Source organism: Jaculus jaculus, chromosome 11 (genome assembly GCF_020740685.1).
Source record: "Jaculus jaculus isolate mJacJac1 chromosome 11, mJacJac1.mat.Y.cur, whole genome shotgun sequence".
Lineage (NCBI taxonomy): Eukaryota > Metazoa > Chordata > Mammalia > Rodentia > Dipodidae > Jaculus > Jaculus jaculus.
Window position 1 is genome coordinate 57,449,656 of NC_059112.1, and position 25,719 is coordinate 57,475,374.

The 25,719-nt window shown below is 46.5% G+C and overlaps 1 protein-coding gene across 4 annotated transcripts in view; it reads right to left on the minus strand.

Moving 5' to 3' along the window:
* Window positions 1-6,503: 6,503 nt before the first annotated feature.
* Window positions 6,504-25,719, minus strand: part of Zfyve28 (zinc finger FYVE-type containing 28) — a 206,640-nt gene continuing 187,424 nt past the window's right edge. For all 4 annotated transcript variants that reach the window (XM_045130421.1, XM_045130422.1, XM_045130423.1 and 1 more), the window contains 5 exons: window positions 13,259-13,410; window positions 12,442-12,558; window positions 9,351-9,455; window positions 8,095-8,198; window positions 6,504-7,646 (listed from right to left, as the gene is read on the minus strand). In XM_045130421.1, the coding sequence (XP_044986356.1) occupies window positions 7,515-7,646; window positions 8,095-8,198; window positions 9,351-9,455; window positions 12,442-12,558; window positions 13,259-13,410 (610 nt within the window). In that variant the 3' untranslated portion in view covers window positions 6,504-7,514. The remainder of the gene's footprint in view (window positions 7,647-8,094; window positions 8,199-9,350; window positions 9,456-12,441; window positions 12,559-13,258; window positions 13,411-25,719) is intronic.

Consider the following 25,719-nt stretch of genomic DNA (forward strand, 5'->3'; position numbering starts at 1 on the left):
CAAGAGCTGCCACTACAGGCGAGAAGGACCCAGGAGTTGGGGCTACTCTGTAGTGTTTGGTCTGGAGGATAGGGATATTCTAAAAACCGGACGCTTTTTTTAAAAAATATTTTGTTCATTTTTTATTTATTTTGAGAGTGACAGAGAGAAAGACAGATAGAGGGAGAGAGAGAGAATGGGCGAGCCAGGGCTTCCAGCCACTGCAAACGAACTCCAGGCGCGTTTGCCCCCTTGTGCATCTGGCTACGTGGGACCTGGGGAACCGAGCCTCGAACCGGGGTCCTTAGGCTTCACAGGCAAGCGCTTAACCGCTAAGCCATCTCTCCAGCCCCGGACGCTTTTTTTCAGGGAGGAGCTGCTCCTGGCTGGCTGACCGCCCTTATAGCTTGAGTCTCTGAGACTGGTCCATAGATATAGAAGAAGCCAGCCCCAGATCATCTACCTCCAGTGCCTTGTGCCCCTTTTCCCCCCTCACTGTTTTTGAGTTCTAGGGCAGAACTAGCAGACTGGAGAGCTTTGTGGCATAAGATGTCTGGACAACAACCCCCTCCAATGGAATAGGATTGCTGCCAACACACCAAATGCTAATACCAAAGCACTTTTCTGTAATCTGGATGTATTCTAGGCACTGCCTTGTGCATCTCCACATGCCCAATGTATAGATAAAGAAACCTCCCAGAAGGATATTAATGGGTGTTTCCACACTGGCAACCCAGGGCTGGTGTGACTTGAGTGTGGAAACCCAGAGTCTCCTCATACTCAGTTGGGGTGTAAGTGGTAGATGCCTGACCTTGTGGAGCAGAGTTAAGAATAATTCATAAGATGATTGGGCTTCTGCGTGAGAATGAAAATACTTAGTAGCAGAGGCCAGTAAGGTAAAAAGGAGACATAAAGGGTAGAGAAAGGAAGGGAGGAGGATACTTAATAGGTTGATATTGTATATATGTAATTACAATGATTGTAATGGGGAGGTAATATGATGGAGAATGGAATTTCAAATGGGAAAGTGTGGGGGTGGGGAGGGAGGGAATTACCACGGGATATATTTTATAATCATGGAAAATGTTAATAAAAATTTTAAAAAAAAGAATAATTCATAGAGGACCCATGGGGAACTCTGTGTTTCCATAGAGAGAAACTTGCATGAACATTAAAAGAATCCCTTGTTATTGGCTCCAGTCCCACAATCACCCTTGAGCCCTGCTGAAAAGATGCCCATCTCTGAGGAGGAGTGAGGCACATGCTGAACTGTGGGACCTGGGGGTTAGCATTTTGCAAGGTGCAGAGGGTCATGCCCAATGGTAAAGCTGCCTCCTGCTACACAGACATGAGGGTCCCCATACTACAGCTGAGCTTGTCTTGGGAGTTGCCTGACTGCTGCCTCCCAGCCTGGGAGATTTTTAATCTTGACCTGTAGCACCCTCTCCCCTCCAGCTCCACTCAGAACTAAGCCCTTCACGGTGCTAGGAGAGCTTTCCCTCACAGAGGAACACACAGGAGACAGGGAGAAGTAGGCAGGGGTGACTTGTAATTGAGAGGCACCCACGATAATTTGTCCTGGGGATAGGATGGCTGACTACACCAGGCATCTGCAGGCAAAGCTGGATCTTTAGGGGAGATCTTGAAGCCTCCACTCCCAGAATAGAGAATGGTGTGTGTGTGTGTGTGTGCGCGCGCGCACGTGCAGGGGGCAATAGTTGAAGTTCTGATCCCACGTGAACCAGGCATATCTCTACACCTACAGTCTTCAGTGTGCATAATGGTACAGAGACAGAGGTTAGTGTCCTAGTTCACAGATGCTGGAGAGTTCCAGAGCGTAGGGTGGAGATGGCCAGCTGACCAAAGGTCCTGTTCGTGCAAAGCCAGGTGCCTCCTTTACCAGGTCATTTTTTGCAGTCTGCCAGACTCTTTCCTATCCCTTCTTTAGCCTAGACTTTTCCAGTGGGAACTGCAAAGTCCATGGTTGGGAGGGAGAAGAAAGACTACTGTAGCTACCTTTCTTGGGAGTTCCAAGTTCTGTCCTCTAACCCTCTTACCTTCTATGTGATCCTAGACTGACTCAGGAGAAAGGCCTGAATCCAGAGGGACTCCCCTATTTTGGAGTGAAAGGCTACTAGTTTTTAGTTGGTCTGGCAATCCCAGGTGCTCCCACCTCAGCTTCCTTGACTATGAGTGAGGCAAGCACCCACTTCTGGGGCACTTGGAAGATTAACTGAAGGGCTTTTGGTCTGGCCTTAGGGCTTCTTGATCCTATCCCACAGACTCCTGAGAAGCCTCTAGAAGACCGTTTACAAGTGTCTTCCCCTACTTACTCAGCCTTTCTCTGGGCCCATAGTCACTGGAGGGCTTTAGCACAGCATAGGCCAGGGCAGAAAGTTTGGTGTCCCCCCCCCGGCCCCGCCCACTGATAATCTGACCCTGCCTCCCTCCTTTGTTCTTAGTTACTAGGGCTCCAGCACCAGCATCCTGTCTTACCTATGTCCTTCTGACCCACCTGCCAGAGTCTTCCTATAGCCTGTACCTGGTCTGCCTGAGATCCTGGAGGACAGCCAGCTTGCACAGCTCCCTATGGGTAGGTCTGGTTCTGTGGGATGGTGGAGTCAACAGGCCTTGGTGACCTGTGCCCAGTTCAGTCTTCCAGAAGTCTCTGCCCCTGGCACTCTACCAGGAGGAGTATGTGGAGGTTCTGATGGGCCAGAGACAGGCTAATACCCTAGTTCATTATGTGCTGGGAAGTTCCAGGACCTAGGGAGGAGGTGACCAGCTGACTCTGGATTCTTGTATGGGCCATGAGAAGTTGGTTTTCTGAGCTTTGGTCTTCCTAGCTATAAAATGGGAATACTAGTACCTATCCCTTGGAGTCCCTGGAGTGCAGCAGGCTAAGCACAAAGAGGTGGCCAGAAAACAGCAGGGATATGAGCAGCACCCCAAGCCACTAAGTGCTGCAAACTCCAGCCCCACCCACAGAGAAATGGGGCCTACAATGGGCAGGCCTACCCAGTTATAACCGGTCAGAACCTGGGGTGGATCTTTGGCTGCCAGGCTGGCCAGCCACAAGCTCCAGGCCAGGCCATTGAGCACTTGGGGGCCTTCCAGGAAGTTTGACATGCAGGAAAACACTGTCTCCAGAATACAAAGAGAAGACAGGAAAATCAGAATGCATGAAGATGTAATTAACTGTCTATGGAAACTAACATAATATCTACATTATTTTTAAATTTAAAACAGTTCATTATATTCATGAACAATTGGTGAAGTAGTTTTTTTTTCTCTTTTACAAGTTTTTCCCCACAATGCAATCACAACTTAGCAAATTGTACATTAAATGAATTCCTGTAGCTAAAAAGGTCCAAACACAAATAGATAAAATTCTTCCAAAGATTTTTCACAGAAGGAAAAGGAGAAAGAGGGACAGGCCTCAAATGAGGGATATGAGTGGGTGCACATGCCATGGTCTCCAGGTGGTCTCCCTATTGGTGAAGGCCAGACCCTCTGGCAGCTGAACTGGTGGAGCTTTGTCTGAGAGGTACAGGGAGGGATGCTTTGTCCATGAACCATAGAGGCTTTGTACATGATCTATGTATGTTGGGTTTGGGAGATGGCATTGCTTTTAGGCAATGCCTCTGGGGCACAGGGATGGCATTAAGTTGGGTCCTCTGGGTTCTTTAGCTCTCCAGCTTCCTCTGCACAGTCCAGATAGCACCAGGCCATCAGAGGTCACAAACCTCCCACTGCAAGGTGCTGTCAACTCCCACTCCAACACTGAACCCTTCTTCCTGGCCTCTCTCAGCCATAGAGCCGTTTCTGTCCTGCTTTCTACCTTTGCCGTGCCAGCATTTCTGAGCCCTCCACCTATCTGTAGGACCCTGAAAAGTAGATCCTGGACACTGGGTATGGCTGGGCAGGGACTCTGTGGGACTTGGTTTGGAAGTATGCCCTAGAAGAGAAGTACTAAAGAGGCCATGGGTTGTCCCCTGGTGGCTATTAGAGGCTGTATCCAGAACTCTGGCTGGATCTGGGCCAAGGGATAGAGAATCCCTATCTCAAATCCACCCCTCACTTGGTGTCCAGAACCATCCATACCCATAAGGACTAGCTAGCCATTCTTCTGAGGTTCAGGCCATGTCATACTGTCTCAGGGTCACCACCTACCCTGCTCCTGGCCAAGTTTTCCCTGCTCAGCCCAGGACTCAGGGGAGTGTAGTAGGGACACCTTGCTGCCTTCCAGGCAGGACTGGCTACAGCCTGTAGTTCCCAAGTATGGTGGTTTGAATTAGGTGTTCCCCATAAACTCATGTGTTTTGAATGCTGGCTCCTCAGCTGATGGTAATTTGGAAGGTGGAGCCTTGCTAGAGGAGGTGTGTTATTGGGGGCAGGCTTAAGGTTGTTGAAGCCAGCTTCCACTTGTCAAAGCCTGGCTCATTCTTTTGCTGCTGTTTTCAACCTGCAGTTGCAGAGGTGATGTCTAGCCTCTGCTCCTGCCATGTGTTCTCCTGCAATCATGAAGCTTCTCCTTAAGACAGTAAGCCAAAATAAATCCCATCCTCTCATGAGCTGCTTCTGATTGGGTGTTTTGTCCCAGAAACAAGAAGATGACTGAAGCACCAAGGGAGGCTAACAGGACTTGAGTACAGGCTAGTGGTACAGAGACATAAACCAGGGGGCACAGGCAGCAGGAGCACCTCCAGAAATCCAGTGTGTGAAGTTGAGGTTGGGCTCTAAAGCCACCTCTGTGGGAACCAAGTAGACCCTACTTGGGTCTGGGAGCAGGGTAGTGGGGCTCCCCTTTGTCCAGCACAGAGATTTCTATCCTAAGCCCGCCTTCAGCTTTCCAGCCTTCCCTGTGGAGAGCTGCATACAATCTGAGCCCTGAGTACCTAGGAGGCCCTGTCTGTCACTGGAATTTGGGGTAGGGGTGTTGAAGAATGTTAAGGGCTTTTTCCTAGGCTGGTGTGTAGTCAGTAGTGAGAACCCTACCATGTGGGTGAGGGGAACACTGGGATGCATCCATAAGAATCTTTGCTGGAAAGCTGCTTTCTGACCCTCAAGAGCCTCGCCTTCCCCATCCGTGAAGGGATCCTGCTGTCTTGAAGAGTTGTACTGGGTATGTATAAGGCTAGCATGTGGCAGTGCTCAGAAAAGGGTAGCAGGAAGGAACAATCGTGGCAAAAATAAGGAAACAGGCTCAGGAAGGCTGACCAGCAGGTCAGTGAGGCACAAAACCTAGAGCTGCAGGACTCCTGACCTCCCACCCAAGGATCTCCCAGACCCACGCCCCAGCTGGCAGTGGACAGCAGGCTGTCCTTTCTAGGGTCTTTCAGAGTCTTAGTTCTGGCTCTGCCCTTGAGGGGGAAGAGTTCCACAAAGAACAGAGTGACAATATGTCCTACATTTAGCATGGAAAGCCCAGGAAACCCCTTATCATGGGAGAATGGAATAGTTGGTCACTCTCACTGAAGGACACTTGTGACCCCAGGTCTTCCTGCAAGGCATCTTAGGGAGTCACAAAGGCCAAAATTGTCAGAGAGAACTTGCACACACACATGGTCCAGGTCCCCTGAAGAATAGAAGCTCCATCCCAGATTCCACTCCTTTCTCCTCTTGTACTTGGTGGGCAAGAAAGATACCATGTCTCCATTCTGGAAGGTGACCACTGTGGATATCAGTGAGGACAAAGGGCACAATGTAGTAGTATCATGAGGATTCCTTCAGGGCCTGGCTTCCAGCTTGATAGCATCAGAGGGCCTTCCTTGATGGCTTAAGATACTGTACAGCCAGTGACATAGGACACAGCTGCCAGGGGTGGACGTGTGTAAGGGAAGGGCTATCTCTGTAAGGGGTCCAGCCTTGGGAAGTGAGCGTCACTAAGGACTTTCTTCTCCTTAGGTTCTGCTGTGCTCATAGATCCACACTGAAACACACTTTCTCACCAGAAAACAGGTGTAGGGGCAGCTGCTGTCTCTCACAGCCCTGCCCCAATCTCTGGTCCTAGGGACTGGGTAACCCAAGACCCAAAGGCTCAGGCCCCCAAGAAGGCCTTTTCACCATGGCCAGCCTCCTGCATTCTTTTGAGGACACCCAAGAAGGCAGCCCACGGGCTTTTGGGTAGCACCACCCCAAGACTACCGTGGAGTGGCCAAGAGCACTAGCCCAGCTCTGCCCCACCCTAGAAAAGGCCAGAGGTCTCAATTATAAGATGGGCAGCAGCTAGGGAGCTGGGGAGCCTCACAGGATGAGAGAAAAGCTTGCAGGGGTAGGGGGTGGCCAGACCCCTCCTTGGCAAGAAGCCAAGTCCTGCCCTTCATTTGTCTCCAGCCTCTTAGAGGAGAATCCATATTAGCAACACCACCATCACTTCCCTGGCAGACAAAAAGGAGTCAGTGTTCAAAGAAGACATGAGAGCATCTGCAATCCTTAAATAGATTTATGGAAATGGTTTCGAATTACAGCATTTAGAAAATAAAAATAATCTTAATACATAATATCCCCTCTATTATATACTCTCCCCGCCCCCCAACAAAGCCATTTTTGTGCATGTGTAATTCCACTGCTGAGCAGTAATTGGATTTCATCCTATAAAAGAAGCAGTAGGTGTATCATCTCTAAAAATAAAACTGCAATCGTCATTGCAACGTGAAGCCTGAGATTGAAGCCTGAGGAGGTGTCCATGCTGGAGTGGCCTAGCTGCCTCAGCCTGTGCTGGCCACTCTGGGGTCTGAGGAAGTGAGTCAGAGACCCATGGGTGAAGTGGGGAGAGGGGAGTGTTGACCAAATGGGCAGCTTCCTGGTAAGCCCAGACCCAAGAATCCAAGAATTCAGCTGTGGGTATCAGTGTGTGTGTGACTGGCCCTTCTCGCCAACAGGTGGCATTAGGTGCAAGTGCCAAAGGCATGTCTATTTCTCAGGGAGCCACTGGGTGTCCTTCTAAGAAGACATGAGATGTGGTGGTTTAGCAGGGTCCTGAGGCAGATGATGGGTTGTGGGCACTAGGGAATGAGGTGGGCAATAAGCAGCAGGGAGCCCTGCTATGATGCTGAAGCCTAGAGCCTCCTTGCTCCTGCTTCCACATTTTCAGCCATAGATAAGGCTATGCAGATTGAGCACTCTTCTACCCTAGTACATAAAGCCATAGTAGAGCTCTGATGCATGGGCTGAAGAGCCTTACCCTGCCCTATCCCCAAAGCAACCACTAGATAGACCCCCCCAAAGTTCCTCTGTTAGGTAAAGCTGACCTCCTGCTGGCCCTTATACCAGGCCTAATATTGCCATGGGTAAAGGGGCCAGGGTAGACAGACAGGTGGCTCAGAACATTCTGGAAATCTGGGCAGGCCTGCAGCTTCAGTGATGGCTTGATGAGATACAGTGAGGCTTTTCTGCAGTATAGCCTGGACAGGACACAGTGCAGCTGCAGTGCCTCCTTTATGGAGACCCTGGATGAGACTGACACAAGGAAAACACAGTGCCTTCATCCTGGAGTCCCCAGTAGGGTGAGCTGGGGAGTGCCAGGCACAGCGTCACATGCCCGCCTTGTCACTGTAGAAGGGCGTGACGTGGAACATGTAGCAGTGTGTGCACACTCGGACAGGCTTCACCTGCCCATAGCGGGGCAGTGGTGCTGAGTGGGATGAGCAGCGGGAGCAGAAGATCTGCAAGGTAAAGAGGTAGTGGGTAGTGAGTGGGCAGGTTCCTGATCAGCAGCCCTCCCACCTAAACGAGGCAGGGCAGTGGTGGCTGGGAGTCTGCCTGGCCTTGGTTCTATAAGCTGTGGAGCTGGGACCTTCAGGAAACCCTAGGCAAGCCTGGCCCAGAAGACCAGAGGATCTAGGCACTTCACTATGGCCAATGTAGGCTCCTGTTAAAGCCCTCTGTCACTTCTCTCTCACTGACTCAAAGTGGCCAGGACTGGACCTCGGCAGTATCCAGGCATGGCCTAATGCCTAGAGTCAGGAGAAAAGACCAGAATTTATAGAGGCACCTGCACAAGCCCCAGAAGGCCTTGCCAGCCTCCCAAGACATCAGCCCTGACTTCCAGACCTGATGCTTTGCCTGGGTGTGGTGCCAGTATGTAGAGGATTAGCAGGGACCCCTACCCACCTTCCCACAACTGCGGCAGTGGTGCTTCCTTCGGATGACAGTAAAAGGTGCTTTGCAGGCAGTGCAGAAGCCACAGACCTCGTCCGGCACCCATTCAGGGGGATCTGTCACAAGAGCCAGACATGTCAGCCATGCAGGACAGGTGGACCAGAGGAAGGGAAGGGTAAAGTAGAGGCCTGGCCATTGGGCAGGAACTTTTTTTAATTTAATTTTTTGTTTATTTTTATTTATTTATTTGAGAGCAATAGACAGCGAGAGAAAGAGGCAGATAGAGAGAGAATGGGCGCACCAGGGCCTCCAGCCACTGCAAACAAACTCCAGATGCGTGCGCCCCCTTGTGCATCTGGCTGACGTGGGTCCTGGGGAATCGAGCCTTGAATCGGGGTCCTTAGGCTTTACAGGCAAGTGCTTAACCGCTAAGCCATCTCTCCAGCCCTGGGCAGGAACTTTTGACAACACACCTTGGGTCCTGTCCTAGACTTTAGTGACTGGTTATGATTTCAGAAAATAGACAGTGTTACCCAGCAATTTTACCCCAGCTGCAAGCCTCAGGCCAGGTCTGCACTGAGGGTATCCAGTGTGGATGTCCACCCTCTTGTTCCCAAGTTTTCTTTGACATCTATGGTCACTCAGCCCTTCTTGCCGCCATCTGTTTTGGCATCAGTCCAGGCCTGAATGACCCAGGGGCCTGTTTAACACTGCCAACAGCTCCTTCCACAGGCCTTGGGTCCTCTCCCATAAATGTACCACACTACTCCCAAATAGTCCAGGACCCACTTTTCCTGACAGCTAAGCAGCTTGGTCTCCAGCTGACTCCATGCTCATGGGAGCTCCTCCAGATCTTATATGACTAGATCAACCTGCAGACCCTCCGTACCACAAGAAAGTCTCCCAGGGCCTTGCAACCCATTTTACTGTGCCAAGGCTGCCATGGGAGACTCCTTTGGTGCAGGTGAGCTGTTGAAGTGTTGGGTGTTGAGCAACCTGAAGCCACAGTCAATCCTTACTTGCTACCTGTAAGCTTGTGCCTACCAGGCTGAGACACTAAACACTTGGATGAGGCCACAGAGCAGCAAAGGGACTGTGTGCACTGGGAGCCTGGGAGAGGGTACAGAGTGGGACATCACCTCCCATGGGAAATCACATCCTCAGATTGCCTGGGTTCCTGCATCTAGAGGGAAGTTGAATGTACATAGAGCAGCTACTTATGTTTGGTAGGCAATATGACAGGCCCTCAGCCAGAGCTTCCCACCTACCTTCAAAGTCCCCATTGCGGGTCTTGGCTGCCAGTTCTGAGGATGACAGAGTCTCCTGGCATAATGCACAGTCCTCTAAGGCTGCACTCCTCAGAGTCTGGGTGACTAGAAGAGACAAAGAATACACTGAGATTTGGTAGGCAATGCATCTGATAGTCCCTAGTGGGCATGGAGTGCTCCCACCATGCCAGCTTCTCTCAATCCTCTGACTATCTCTCAGCATATAAGGTGAGTCACTGCAACAAGGATACTGATGTTGGCAAAGGTCTTCCTCTCTGAAGGTCACTTTTTTAAAAAGTAGTGGACCCTGAGGCATGTAGTAGTACATGGGCATCCAGCCCTGTGGCCCCTGCACTGAGTGGTCAAATTTCCTGGCCGAAGATCCCCAAGGCATTTGTCACAGTCAGGTTTTGCACTGCTGGGAGAAAATACCCAACAAAGAGTAGCTTATGGGGTAAAAGGGTTTTATTTTGGCTTACAGACCCAAGAGGAAGCTCCCTGATGGCAGGGGAAAATGATGGCATGGGCAGAGAGGGTGGCTATCACCTCCTGGTCAACCTCAGATGAACAATAGCAACAGAAGAGTTGCCAAATGCTGGCAAAGAGAAGGTGGCTATAATACTCATAAGCCCACCCATAACAATACACCGCTTCCAAGAGGCCTTAATTCCCAAATTGTCATCAGCAGGGGATCTAGCATTTAGAGCACCTAAGTTTATGGGGATACCTGAATCAAACCACCACATTCCACTCCTGGCCTCATAAACTGATAACCATACATGATGTAAAATACAATGCATTCATCCAGCTTTAAAAGTCCCCATAGATTTTAATCAATTCCAATGATATTCAAACATTCCCATAGTCCAAGATCATTTAACTGAGCCTTACTTAATAACAAAAAAACCCATAGTGGCATAGAATAAGCATTCACACTGCAAAAGATGGCATTAGGCATAGCAAAGAAATATTCAGCCAACACAAGATTCAAACAGGGCAAACATCAAACTCTGTAACTCTAAGTCCAACAACTCTAGTCAGTAACAAGTAGTATCCAAGCCTGATAATTCTAATCAGTGATGAGACACTGGAGTTCCAATTCTGCCCCTCCAGCTAGGCTACTCACAGTCCCAGAAAACTTCATCTGGTGCTGGTAGCTCTTCCTGGCAGCTATCCTATAGTCCTGGCATCTCCATTGGGTCTCCACACACATAATCCAGCAAGCCTGCTTCTCACTGCCCATGGCCATTTCCAAAATGCAAAACTATGCTGCAAATTCACTGACCCTCTCTTTCCTGCATTTCTTATATTTCATAATACCAGGTGGGCTGCCAATTTGTTAATCCAGGGGGGAATAAAACAGACTTTGAAGAATAGGACACTCCTTTAGCATTCAGGCCCCTTCACAAATCTGCATTCTTCCTGTTGTTCCAATGCAGGTCAGCTGGCCCAATCTCAATAGTTATAATCTCTTGTACAACTGTAGCTGAATAAGCAGCAGTTTTGGTCCAATGATTTTATTTTTTTATATGTCATATCCCTCTGGTTACACCAGTCCATTTCTACACAATATAACCCTGCACAAGTTCTCAGGACACAGGAATAACAGCAAGCCTCTCACATAAACTGCTTCTAGCCTAGTCCCTACAAAGTTCTTTCTCACCCTCATAAGCCAAATCTCACAGTCCATAGTTTTTACTGCATTTAGGTCATTCAACTTTGACCAGAATAGTCCATCACACTACACTTACAGCACTGCAATGCATCTCATAGGCCAAGATTTCAAATTCATCCACATTCCTTTCAAAAATCAGCTCCAAAAGCCACATAGTCAGGTTTCTAGCAGCAATGATCCCACTTCTTGGTACCATTTTACTGTTGCAGTCAGGTTCACATCACTGGCAGAAAACACCTGACCAAGAGCAGCTTATGGGAAAAAAAATGATTCATTTTGGCTTACAGACTCAAGGGGAAGGGCCATTGATGACAGGGAAAAATGATGGCATGAACACAGGGTGGACATTACCTCCTGGCCAACCTCAGATGAACAACAGCAACAGAAGTGTGCCAAACACTGGCAAGCGGAAACTGGCTATAACACCCATAAGCCTGACCCCAACAATACACTGCCTCCAAGAGGCTTTAATTCTCAAGTTGTTATCAGCTGGGGACCTAGCATTCAGAACACCTAAGTTTATAGGGGACACCTGATTCAAACCATCCCAGTGTCTGTGGGCCCTGTCCAGAGTGTAGCTCAAATGACACATCTTTATCATCAGCCATTCTGAGTAATGAATGGCAGAAAGCAGCCTGCCTGGATCCCCAGCAGAAGGTAGCCAGGTAGCAGAGATGGTTTGCACAGAGGCTCCTTTTCACCAGTAAGGCCACACACTTCTGTCCAGACTTCTGGGACCAGCTAGGCTATCCTGTATACCCAGACACCCATAAGTAGAAGCTAGACATAGCTCCCCCCAATAGCTTGCAGCCTTTTACCAGAGACCAAAGCAAGGGTACAGCCCATTGTTCTACTTGGGATCCTACAGAGGGATCCCTATGCCTAGTAAGTCCCTGCCCTGACGCTTTCGTTGCCAGATACCTGTTTACCTCCTGTGTGCACAAGGTGTGCATGTGCCTATGATGTGCTAAGTGTGTAAATGTGAGGCAGATGATGGGGCAGGGTAGATGGGCATCCACTCCTGTATGTGGAGATGAGCCCAAATTCCCTTGTCTTCATTCTGGCTGCTCTGAATACTTGTCAGATGGGTAGAAGTGATTCTATGCTACATTTAGTCTAGTCTAAGAGAGGAAAGGCAGTCTTCCTAGCCTCTGTTTGCAGTACTAAGTTGGACCACTTGCAGCAGCTTGTACAGGGGAGCAAGAGATAGAGACCCACCTACCAAGTAGCATGGAGAGACACCTCTCTAGTTTATGTACCTCTGTCTTCCCCAATAGACAGTGTGACACATTTGATCCTGCAAATCCTGGAGTATTGGTGGCACCACATCTGCCCAGAGATAGGAGTGATTTTTCTGCATCCTCTCATAAGGGCACTAGACATAGTGATTGGTATCTGTCTTAGGTGGGTACTCACCCTTCTTTAGCTTTTCCTTGTCATCTGTTTCTGGCTTGGTGGCCATGACCTCAAACAGTGTTTTGAGAATACTTCTCAGGTCGCTGGCATAGTTTGTCTGCAGCTGGTCAGCCACACCTGATGAAGTCCATGGTAGGAGTGACAGAAGAAGAGAAGGCTGGGTTGGTGTGACCACATCAGGAGGCACGGCCATGTTGGGACCCACCCGGAGCTCATGAATCAGTATATCCCAACCCCTTGGGAGAGGATTCCTTTGACATAAGTACAAACTTAGGAGTTAAGATTGAGGAAGGAAGAAGAGCCGCCTGCCAGCCCACCATGGCTGCTCTCATTGAGACGCCTCTCATCTGCAGATCAAGGTCAATACTCATTTGTCCTGACTGCCAAGACACATCCACAGAGCCCTCTTTAGTGTCCATCCCTATGGCAGCACCCCTCACCATCATGGAAACTCAGATATCTAGATGTGTCTATATCTTAGTGACACAATGCCCCATACCATACTGCCCTGAGTGACTGTAACTACAGGGCCACAGACAGGCTTTTTATGACTACGTATCTCAGGATGGGTCCCATCATGAGGTGGTTTCCAGGACCTGAGAGTTCTGCCCACATGAGCCCATCACCCTCAACCACCCCCTGGAGGGAAGTGGCCCCTACCCTCACCTGCAGAATCCCTCCCCCATAGCACTTGCTCTGCAAACCACACTGCCCTTCAGCACCACCAGGGGAAGCTGGGCCAACCCCACCAGTTGTTGCTCCTCTTAGACACACCCTGCATGTCCTTAAGCTCATGGCCAGGGCCCCAACCTCACACCTGAAATGCAGACAAATAGGCGGTGGATCAGGTCATGACTGCCGTGGAACCTGGACCGGATCTTCTCTCTGGTGGCCAGGGGAATGACAGGCATGGCTGTAGGGGCTACCTCCAGCCCAGTCTTGTCTGGGGAGCAGGAACCAGTTGGGGAGCTGATATAGAAAAGGAGATGCAGGACAGATGGGTAGGAACGTGGCGTGGGACTTCCAGAGCTGGAAAATCTGGGGGTCAGGACAAAAATCTGCCCTCGAGCTGTCACTCCAGTGAGTTCCATTGCCCAGATATGCTATTTCCTGTAACTCAGCTTAAATGGTACAATGTACCTAATTTAAAAAACCAAGGATTTTTTTTTAAAAATTTTTATTAACATTTTCCATGATTATAAAATATATCCCATGGTAATTCCCTCCCTCCCCACCCCCACACTTTCCCATTAAAACCAAGGATATTGAAAGGACTCTGATTCAGCATCTGCCCTGCTCTTGTTTTCAATTGATACTCCCTTGCAGTAGCCTTTCAGCTACTCTCAGAGGCATTGACTCAAGCTAGGTTGGTCATCTCACATTCTTGTTTAACATCTTCTGACTTCCTTCTGTGGAGACCCAACTCATCTCTCATGCTATCTATGGAGGACAGAAAGTAACGCTCTGTACATCTGGCTTCAAATGCTGTGAGTAACTGGGCGTGGTGGTGCACACCTTTAATCCTAGCACTCAGGAGGCCAAGGTAGGAGGATCACTGTGAGTTCAAGGTCAGCCTGAGAGGAATTTCAGATCATCCTGGGCTAGAGCAAGACCTTACCTTGAAAAATAATGACAACAAAAAAAGCTTTGAGTGGGACCTTATTTGACAAGGACAATTTAAATGAAGGGTCTGAGCTGGGCGTGGTGGTGCACGCCTTTAATCCCAGCACTTGGAAGGCAGAGGTAGGTGGATCACCGTGAATTCGAGGCCACCCTGAGATTATATAGTGAATTCCAGGTCAGCCTGGGCTAGAATGAGACCCTACCTCGAAAAACCAAAAGAATATAAATATAAATAAAAATAAAAATAAATAAATGAAGGGTCTGATGACATACCTAGACTGTAGAATCTAGATAGATCAGTGGGCCCTAAGTTCAATCACAAGTATCCTTATAAAACACAAAGCATAGGCTGGAGAGATAGCTCATTGGTTAAAGGTGCTTGTTTGCAAAGCCTGCCATCTCTGGTTGGATTCCCTAGTATCCATGTAAAGCCAGATGTACAAAGTAGCACCTGCATCTAGAGTTTGTTTGCAATGGCAAGAGGTCCTGAAAGATGGACAAGATCTCCCTCTCTCTGTTTGTAAATATGTGTGTGTATGTGTGTGTGTGTGTGTGTGTGTGTGTGTGTATATATATATATATATATATATATTTTTTTTTTTTATAGGGTCTCACTCTAGCCCAGGGTGACCTGAAATTCACTATGTAGTCTCAGATGGCCTTGAACTCATGGCAATCCTCCTATCTCTGCCTTCCAAGTGCTGGGGTTAAAGGTGTACACCACCACGTCTGGCTTTAAATACATGCATTTTAAAAACAAACACAAAGCACAAGCAGATGAGAACACATGGCCAGAATCAGAGAGTAGAGTGATGTGATGCAGCCATAAGTTGAAGGACACCTGGAGCTGGAAGACAGGAAGGACGTTTCCTGGTACCTCTGGAGGGAGTGGTCCTGCCAGATTTTAGACTTCTGGCCTCCAGGCTTATAAGAGGATTAATTTACATGGCATTAGGCCACCCCCTTGTAGTATTTTGTCATAGCAGTCATGGGGCACATACATTTTGCATCTCCCCACAGGTCCTTATCCTTCTCAGTGACTGCATCCTTGTTTTGTTATATATGCTCTTTGGGAGTTCATTATGACTGTGTAAAGTGGCCTCTGCTACTTCAGGGCTACAATTAGCCCAACTCCACCCTAAAAATAATACATCTGCTATTTTGTTTTTGTCTTACTTTCTGAGAAATTTCCTTGGATCTTCCAAGTTTATCCTTGACATATTAATTATTGCTCTAGGGGTTTTTGTTGTTGTTTTTTTGTTTTACAAGGTAGGGTCTCACTCTAGCCCAGGCTGACCTAGAATTCATTCTGTAGTTTCAGGGTGGCCTTGAACTCAAACAGATCCTCCTACCTCTGCCTCCCAAGTACTGCCATGAAAGGCATGCGCCACCATGCCCAGTTTTGCTCTCAGGTTTTTATTTCCTATTCTTCCTGTTATTTCCTGGATATAAAATCTCTTACCTAGCCAGGTGTGATGGTACACAATTTTAATCCTAGCACTTGAGAAGAAGTAGGAGGATAGCTGTGAATTCAAGGCCAGCCTGAAACTACAGAGTGAATTCCAGGTCAGCCTGGGCTAGAGTGAGACCCTACCTCGAAAACAAATCTTTTCCCTAGAAATATTCATTACAGTTTTTTTTTAAGTTTATTTATTTATTTGCAAGCATAGAGAGATAAAGAGAAGACAGGCAGATAGAGAATGGGCACACCAGGGCCTCTAGCCATTGCAAACGGACTCCAGGTGCGTGCGCCCCCTTGTGCATCTGGCTTATGTGGGTCCTGGTGAATCGAACCTGGGTCCTTTGGCTTTTCAGGAAAACACCTTAACCACTAAGCCATCCCTCCAGCCCTCATTACAGTTTTTTTAAAGGTTGCCTTTGTGAGACAGATAAGAGAGGTCCATTTTTCCCTGGGGCACTCAAGGTGACCCTGCGGTCATTTCACCCAGGTTAGAGGACAAGTACTTCACTTGGTGGCCCAGAGAAATCCAGTGACTGATGACAGGCCATGTGCATGGAAGACTGCCATGACGGGTACACCCTTGCCACATATATGCATGCTGTTGTGCTCACTCCAGCTAGCTTGTGCTCACTCCTCCTGTGCTGCCCCTGAGTGATGCCACATTAGGCCCTTTCTCTCCAGACGTTTTCTTATTTTCTTTTTTTTCCAGACTTTTCTAACTAATTTTGATCTTTATCATTAATAAAGCAGGCTAAGCTGTATTATGAAAAGAAAATCACAGTAGCAGCTACCACCAGAGCAACAGAAGTGAGGCAGTTGAAGTTCCACAGAGCTTCTAGGTGGAAATGATGGGGAACATAGGTGGCAGAGATAACAAGGAATGGTGGAAGTACAGAGAAGGCAAGAGAGGACAAGCCAACAGCAGAAGAGAAGAGAAGTTGTAGGCTTTGGTTACTAGCAGAGTTTCAGAGAGCTGCCAAACCTTAAAGGCCAAGAGTCTTAGATACTGTACCAGGCATGTCCAACCCACAGCCCACCAGTGGCATAAAATTAAGCATAGCTATGAATGCATAAAACTCATACACTTACTTAAAACATTATTAGATTTTGTGTGTGATTTTTTTTTATAACTTGATTGTGCAGTTCTTGAGCATATACTTTGTAAATATATAACTATGTGTCACATTTTAGTAGGTAGGACATGCCCTGGCCCAAGACCTATAATACTAGTCACTGTGGAGCTGAGGGTACCAGTACCCTAAGGCCCATTTGGCAATTATAAACTAGCAAGCACTGCTGTTGCTGCTCACTGCTGCTGGAAGCTGAGGATTATAAGAACTGCCCATTGCAAGAAGCCTCTACTCTGAATGTCTATAGCCCTAAGTTTCTGGCTTCCACAGCCCAGAGCAATAGGCCACTTGATCTCAGGAAATGGAGCTGTATCAGCCTCTGGGTCTGCCAGTCCAGGCCCTAGGCCTTAGGAACTCAGGGCGTATGACCAGAAAAACTTCTCCTTGCCTACCATACTTTCTATCCAAGTAAAACCACTGTCTGTCTTCCCTTCTTTTTAGATGGAGGCTGGTATATTTGTTGGCCTGTTTCCTATGGCAAGGGCTTGCCTTAAATGCTTGGGGGTACTTAGTTAACTGGCATATTTTGTTTTTATTTATTTATTTTTAATTTTTTTTGGTTTATTTTTATTTATTTATTTGAGAGCGACAGAGAAAGAGGCAGAGAGAGAGAGAGAGAGAGAGAGAAAGAGAGAGAGAGGGAGAGAATGGGTGTGCCAGGGCTTCCAGCCACTGCAGACGAATTCCAGATGTATGCACCCCCTTGTGCATCTGGCTAACGTGGGTCCTGGGGAATCGAGCCTTGAACCGGGGTCCTTAGGCTTCACAGGCAAGCACTTACCCGCTAAGCCATCTCTCCAGCCCTTAACTGGCATATTTTAAAAGGCGCTGAAAGGCTGCCCACTGTGGGCAAAAAACATTATCTCACATTGTTGGTAGGAGAGTAAACTGGTGTAGCCACTTTGGAAAATTGGCAAAGTATTTTGGTAACAACTGAATAAAACAGGACATACCCCAAACTCTACAGCCCAGTGGACTGCTGTCCCCACACACTGAATATCCTGTCTTTGTACATCTGCAAACATGGCAGAATCTTCATGACAATACTGGGTGCTCCAAAGGAAAACTGGAAAGGATCCCAAGCCCCCCACAATAGGATGGAGAATCCATTGAGATCTGACCACCTACTGCCAGCTATGAGACAGCAGTGACACGGTGTAGCTGGCTGTTGACAGGAGTGAATCTAACATGCTGCATATGACCCTAGATGTGAAAAGACAATCAGAGCTGTATTTACAGATATATCTCAGAATGCAGATGCATTTGGAAGCACAAAAGTGAGATACCTATGAGAATTCAGGACCATGGGCTGTGCAGCATACAGAGGTAAGGCTAGCAGAGGCCGCCAAGCTCCACAAGCTCCTTCCTTTAGTGGGTGAGGGACTCAGTGGTACATTCTACTGTCATGCTCCACTGCAGTGGACGTTCACTGACACAGAGAGGATGGGAAGCTTTCTGGGCCAGGGAACCTGCTGATCTGCTGGGATCCTTAGGATGATCCTGCAGCTCCCACATCTGGATGACTCATTTCACAGTGGCAAAGCCTCTGGCTTCAGTCCGAGGGTGTGGACTTTGCTGACCCTGTCCTGGACACTGAGGAAAGAAGACTGTCCATGGCTTCCTTTCCATATTTCCTAGCTGCAGTTGATATACTCACCTAAAACATTTTAGTTTATTTTGATTTATTATAGGTGTGTATGTGGGTGCAGGGTTCAAGGCAGGGTCTCACTCTTGCCCAGGCTATCCTGGAACTCACTCTAAAGTCCCAGGCTGGCCTCAAACCACAGTGACTCTCCTACCTCTGCCTCCAGATTGCTGGAATTAAAGGTGTATGGCACCACACCCAGCTGTTTTGACTTTTTGAGACAAGGGTTCATGTAGCCCAGGCTGCCCTCTAACTATGTGGCCAAAAGTGGCCTTGGCCTCTTTATCTTTCTGCCTCTCTCCCAAGTGCTAGGATTATAAGTATGTACCACAATGCCTGACTAAATTATTTGGAGATATGGCCTCACTATATAACCCTGGATGGCCTAATGATCCTTGGCCTCTTTATCTTTCTGCCTCTCTCTCTCCCAAGTGCTAGGATTATAAGTATGTACCACAATGCCTGACTAAATTATTTTGAGATATGGCCTCACTATATAACCCTGGATGGCCTAATGATCCTCCTGCTTCAGACCACTGAGTGGTGAGATTATAGGCATATACCACTGTGCCCAGCTCATGCAAAACAAATAAAAATAAAAACAGGAACTGAAATAGATACTTGTAAACATATGTTCCTATCAACATTTCTCACACAACCCAGAGTCCACCAAAGAGTCCATCAGGGATGAATGAATAAACAATATATGGCATATACATGATGGACTATTATTCAACCATTAAAAAGAACATGATTCTGACACATGCTTCAATGTAGATAAACCTTGGAGCATGCTAAGTGAAATAAAACAGATAAAGAATGAATCAGGCTGGAGGGATGGCTTAGTGGTTAAAGTGCTTGCCAGCAAAGCCTAAGGACATGTGTCTGACTCTCTGGATCCCATGTAAGCCAGATGCACAAGGTGACACAAGCATGCAAAGTCATACAAGATGGTGCATGCGTCTAGTGTTTGATTACAGTAGTGGAGGTCCGGGTGCATAAATTCTCTTTCTCTCTCTTTCTCTCTTTCTCTCTCTCTCTCTCTCTCACACACACACACATATATATAAAGGTGGATATGGTGGTGCACGCCTTTAATCCCAGCACTTGGGAGGCAGGTGTAGAAAAGTCACCATGATTTTGAGGCCACCCTGAGACTACAGTGAGTTCTAGGTCAGTTTGGGCTAGAGTGAAACCTACCTTGAAAAAACAAACAACAACAATAACAACAACAACAACAACAAAATCACTGGGCATGGTGATGCATGTCTTTAATCCCAGCACTTGGGAGGCAGAAGTAGAAGGACTGCATGAGTCCAAGGCTACCCTAAGACTATATAGTGAATTCCAGGTCAGCATGGGCTACAGTGAGACCCTACCTTAAAAAAAAATAGAACAAATCCTGCAGGACTCTACTAATGTGAGCTCCCTAGAGCTGGCAAATCCAAAGAGACAGAAAATGGGTTGCCAAGGGCTGGGGTGGCGGATGGATACAGAGTTCAGCTAGGGAGACAGAAGGTGTGATGTTTAGTAACATTGTGAATGCATTATTACAACATGGCTAAGTTTACACTTGAAATGGTTAAAATAACAAATTGCATGTTAGACAGTTGCAGAATATTATTAAATCAAAACAATCAGGGAAGAAGAGAACAGAGGAACAGATTCTGAAGAGGTCAATGTGTGACAAAGGGAGGGATGGAAGTGGCATTCAGCCCAAAAGATTAAGAGAGTATCCACACTAAAACCACTGACATGTGTGTACTTTAAAGGGGTGAGCTTTGGGGTATTTATGTTATTGGGAGGGGCCCTAGGGGTTGAACCTAGGGCCTCTTGCATGCTAGGCATGTGCTCTACCATTGGCTTAGATCCCTAGCCCATAGGTAAGATATATAACAAAAAAATTATGCTAGATATTATAAAGAGGCATTTTAAGGCTGGAAGATGGCTCAGCAGATAAGAGCACTTTCTGCACATGCATGAGGATGTGTGTTCCATCCCCAGCCCCCCCACAGAAAGCTGGGTGTGGTTATACATGCCTGTAACCCCACTGTTGAAGTGGGGGATAGAGATGGGAGGATCAGTAAGGCTCCCTGGTCAGCCAGTCTAACAGAAAAATGGGAAACTTCAAGTTCAGTAAGAGACTCTATCTGAGAGAAATAAGGTGAGAGAACACAGGACAATGACATCTTCCTCTAACCTCCACATGCATATGCAAATGTTCACACACACACACACACACACACACACACACACCCCAAAAAGGAAGTATCTAAAAGTAATTTGTGGGCTGGGGAGATGACTCAGTGATTAAAAGTACTTGCTTGTAAAGCCTCCCATTGTGGATTCAATTCCCTATTAACCATGTAAAGCCAGATGTAAACACAGCAAATATGTCTGATGTTTCTTTGCAGTTGCAAGAGACCCTTACATTCCCCATACACAAACACAGAAATACAAAAAAAAGAAGTATTTTTAAAAATATAAACAAAAAGTCTGGGGCTGGAGAGATGGCTTAGTGGAGCAGTTAAGGTGTTTGCCTGCAAAGCCAAAGGATACTGGTTCAATTCTCCAGGACCCACATAAGCCAGATGCACAAGGGAGTGCATTCATCTGGAGTTATCTGCAGTGGATAGAGGCCCTGGCATACCCATTCTCTTTCTCTCTCTCTCTCAAATATATATATATATATATATATATATATATATATATATATATATATATATCATTTGTATTTAAATATATCAGCAATAAAATGAAGTGAAATTAAGAAAATATTCTTGGAGCTGGAGAGATGGCTCAGCAGTTAAGGCACTTGCCTGCAATGCCTAACAACTTGGGTCTGAGTCTCCAGTATCCATATAAAGCCAGATGCACAAAGTAATGCATACATCTGGAGTTCATTTGCAGCAGCCAGAAACCCTGACATACCCATTCTCATTCATTCATAGTCATTCTTTCTCTTTCTCTCTCTGGAAATAAGTAAAATTTTAAAAATTCTCAAAATGTATCTCTCCAGCCCCCCCCCCAAATATCAGGAACAGATTTAACAAAAGAAACAAAAGAAGTGCAAGAATTACTGACTAGGGCTAGAGAGATTGCTTAGTAGCTAAAGTGCTTGCCTGTGAAGCCCAAGGACCCATATTCTAACTCTCTCCAGGTCCCATGAGAGCCAGACACACACAAAGGTGAGGCAAGTGCAAGGTCACACATGCCTGCTAGGTGGCACAAGTGTCTGGAGTTCAAATGCAGTAGCTGAGGCTCTGGTGTGCCAATTCTCTCTCTTGCTAAAAAATTAAAAAAAAAAAAAAGAATTACAGACTAGAAACTAAAACATTGTTGAAATACATTTAAAGAGACAAATGAATAAAAAGGCATCTTGTTCCAGTGGATCAGAAGACCTGTATTATTAAAATGGACACAGTCCTCAAATTGATCTGTAGATCTGATGTAATCCCTATTAAAATATCAGCTGCCTTTTTGTTCTAATAGAAATTGACAACTGATCCTAAAATTCATATGGAAATTCAAGGAACCCAGAAGAGCTAAAACAATCTTGAAAAAGAAAAAAAAAACATGCAATTTGAAATATGATGTGAAACCTCGGTACTCAAACTGTGCAGCACTAGCAACAGGACAGACAGACACATGGCAACAGGCAATGCATTTCTAGTTAGGGTGTCAAGTCTTCTTTGAGGAAAGAAGAGGCTTTTCAGGGAACACTGCTGGGATATCTGGATATCCACATGCAAAAGAATGAAACCTTACTCCTACTTTAAACCATACACAAAAGCAAGCTAAAAAAAATCCTAAATGTGAGAGATAAAACTCTAAAAATGTAGGTTTTTATCTTTGTGATCTTATAGCAATAATGTCTTAGACATGGGACCAAACATAATACAGGGAAAAAAAAAAATAAATTGGACTTCATTACAATTTAAAACTTTTGTGTTTCCTAGGATACCACTGAGAAAGAACAAAGAGAATCATTTTGCTAATCGTGTGTCTGATAAGAGCATTACACCTGCAATTTAGAAAAAACTCTTACAACTCAACAATAGAAAGACAAAAAAATCCATAAATAGGAAATGGATTTGACGAGATATTTTCCAAAGGTAAACAAATGACTGATGAGCATGTTAAAAACTGCTCACAGGGCTGGAGAAATGGTTTAGTGGTTAAGGTGCTTGCCTGAAAGCCTAAAAATGCATGTTCGAATCTCCAGGTCCTATGTAGCCATATTAAAAACAAAAACTCATACAAGCGTGCAATGCCACACGTGTACAAGGAGGCACATGCATCTGGAGTTGGCTCACAACAGCTGAAAGGCCCTGGCGTGCCCATTCTCTCTCTCTCAAAAATAAAATAATAATAATAAAGCTGTTCACATCACTGTCATTAGGAAAAAGCAAATCAAGATGACAATAAAACACTACATGATACCAATACCAATTAGAAGAACAACAATTTTAATGTGTATATGATATCAGGTGCCTTTCTCAATCACTCTCCACTTCATTTATTGAAAGGGGGCATCTCTCATTTGAGACCAGAGCTCAATGATTCAGGCAGTCTATATTTTTATTTATTTATTTGCACGGACCAAGAAAGAGAGCACCAGGGCTACTAGCTATTGCAAAAGAACTCCAGATGCATGGGCCCCTTTGTGCATCTGCCTTTATGTGGGTACTGGGAATAGAATTCGGGTTGCTAGACAAGTACCTTAACCACTGAACCATCTTTTCAGCCAAATTCAGATAGTTTAAATAACTACTTGCCCCAGTGATCCCATCTCTACCTCCTAAGTACTAGGATTACAGGTGGCTATCATCCATGGATGCTGGGAATCGGAACACACTTGTATGGCAAGTGCTTTATCCACTAAGCCATCTCTGCAGTTCTTAGTACAAATTTTTTTTTTTAAAGCAGGGTCTCACTCTAGCCCAGGCTAAACTGAAATTCACTATGTAGTCTCAGGCTGGCCTCAAACTCACAGTGATCCTCCACAGTTTCTCTCCCATTCTCTCTTTCCTCCCCCCGCCCCAGTGTGCTGGCATGTCTTCTTTATAAGAATGGGTGCACCAGGGTCTCTAGCTGCTGAAAATGAACTCCAGATGCAAGTGCCACTTTGTGCATCTGGCTTTATGTGGGTACTGGGGAATCGAGTAAGTACCTTATAGCCACTGAGCCGTATTTCCATCCTCTCAGAACAATTTTTGTAAAAATATTAAAAACAAATATTGTGGGGCTGGGGAAATGGCTCCACATGTAAAGTGCTTGCCTTAAAAGTGTGAAGACCTGATTTCAATTCCCAGAAGCTATGTAATATGCTAGGTGTAACAGTGCATGCTGTAATACCAGAGAATCAAGGACTCTGAAGCCTTCAGTATGGCCTAAGGAATGGACTTCTCATAGAAAGTTAAGACTAAGGCCCAGACTGGCTAATGGATCAGGGAGCAGGTGGATCAGGGCCCACTCCTGCTGCCCAGATCAGCTTGATGCTCTGTCACAACACTGTGAGGAACAGATGGACAGGAAGCAAGCCAAGGGGGCCTTAAAGAGACTGGCCACAAAAACAGTAAGGAGCCACTGGTCATGGTGAGATGGGTAGCAGGCAGAAAAATATCAGAATGCTAAAGGTAGAGCCCAGGCTTTTACCTAGAGCTGAGCTGAGTCCTTGTCTGGGTCAGCACATTCCTGAGGACCTCTGGATGGGCTGTTTGTACACCATGGGGCCCAGAAAGACTGGCTTAGAAAGGTCCCATGGATAAATGTTGGACAGAGAGGGGAGGGTGCATGGCGACTCAGACCCTTGTATATCTTCCCCACCAACAAAGGCAAGTCTAGTGGAGGACATATGAACAAGGCAGAGCTAAGAATCCAGCTGGTACCAAAAGGGTACTGCCCTATGATGAGGCCAGGAACAGTATGAGTAAGATAGGGTCTGAGCTTAAGATACAAAGGGATGTCAGCTCCTTGAGAAGCTAAGGCAGGAGGATAAGTTCAAGGCCTGCCTGAGCTACAGAGTGTGTTCAAAGCCAGCCTTGGCAATTTAGTGAGACCCTGTTTCAAAATACAAAGTAAAAAGAGGTCTGGGGTTGTAGCTCAGTGGTAGAGCACTTGTAAAAAGATAGGGAGCTCTGAGAGGCAGAGGCTGGAGAAGCAAGGGGTTGTAGCATTCCAGCAGCTTTCTATTCCCAGCCAAGCAGTCTGAACTCTTGTCACCAGCATGCTCTTCAATTAATGTTACTTCAGCATGCTCACAGGATATTGAAAACTCCATCCACCGTTTTAAGCTTCTAGATGCTCCAATAACTGATGCATGCCTGGGCTCTGCTTTCTGCCTTCCCCTTATAGAAAACACACAAATCCTCTGTAATGATTCACTTTGGCTTACTGCTATAAAACATCACTCCCTAGTAGAAAAAAAAGCAATGAAATTCTGAATAGTTGTATGAATAGCAAAGCCCTAGACCTGCTGTGTCCTTAGCCAGGGCCACAATCCATAGCACTATAGTAAACTCCCCAATGTGCATCTCTGGAATAACATATGGAGCAGAAACACCAGGTTACATTGTGTGAAAAATCAATGAGGGGAGCCTGTAAAATGTTGGGAATATTGGATATATCTGAATCTGTGACAAGTTGATGCCACAGAGTTTCACAGAACTGAAATTTAAATTCCAGTCACCTTTTAAAAGAAAGACCACAGCAAAATCCAAACAAATTGGGTGCAGTAAAAAAAAAAAAAAATCAGCAAACTGGGGCTGGAGAGATTGCTCAGTGGTTAAGGCATTTGCCTGCAAAGCCTAATGACCCAGGCTCAATTCCCAAGTACCCACGTAAAGCCAAATGCACAAAGTGGTACATGCATGTAGAATTTGTTTGCAGAGGCTAAAGGCCCTGGTGTCCCCATTCTCTCTGTGTCTCTCTTCTCTCTCTTTACAAACAAATAATAAAAATAATTCAGCAACTGAGTATGTAGACAGAAGAATTTTGTCACTATCATCTTTTTAGAGTCTGTAAAAGCAGAGAGAATACCAACTTTGAAAAACTCATAGCATTGCAAATGTTCTGGCTATGGCACCTCATGGATTCATCTGTGAACTCTCAAACTCATTTGCAAAGGCCTAACCAATAGGTTAGAGAGAACAGGTGAGTGCGGACTTTCCAGAGGTCAGACATGAAGGCCTGGATGTCCAGACATCCTCAGTCCCTGGGCTGGGACTGTCCTACCATCTTGGACAACTGTGGTCCCCAAGAAGGCTCCAGAGTGCTGAGTCTGTCACAGCAAGATTTGGCTCTGCCTTCTTTGTGAGTCATGGGGTCAGGCAGGGTGGGACACCCTTCTAGGAATTGGATCTGGAACTATCTGCCAAAGTCACAGCTGTGTCATGCCAGTGATGGACAGGAAGCAG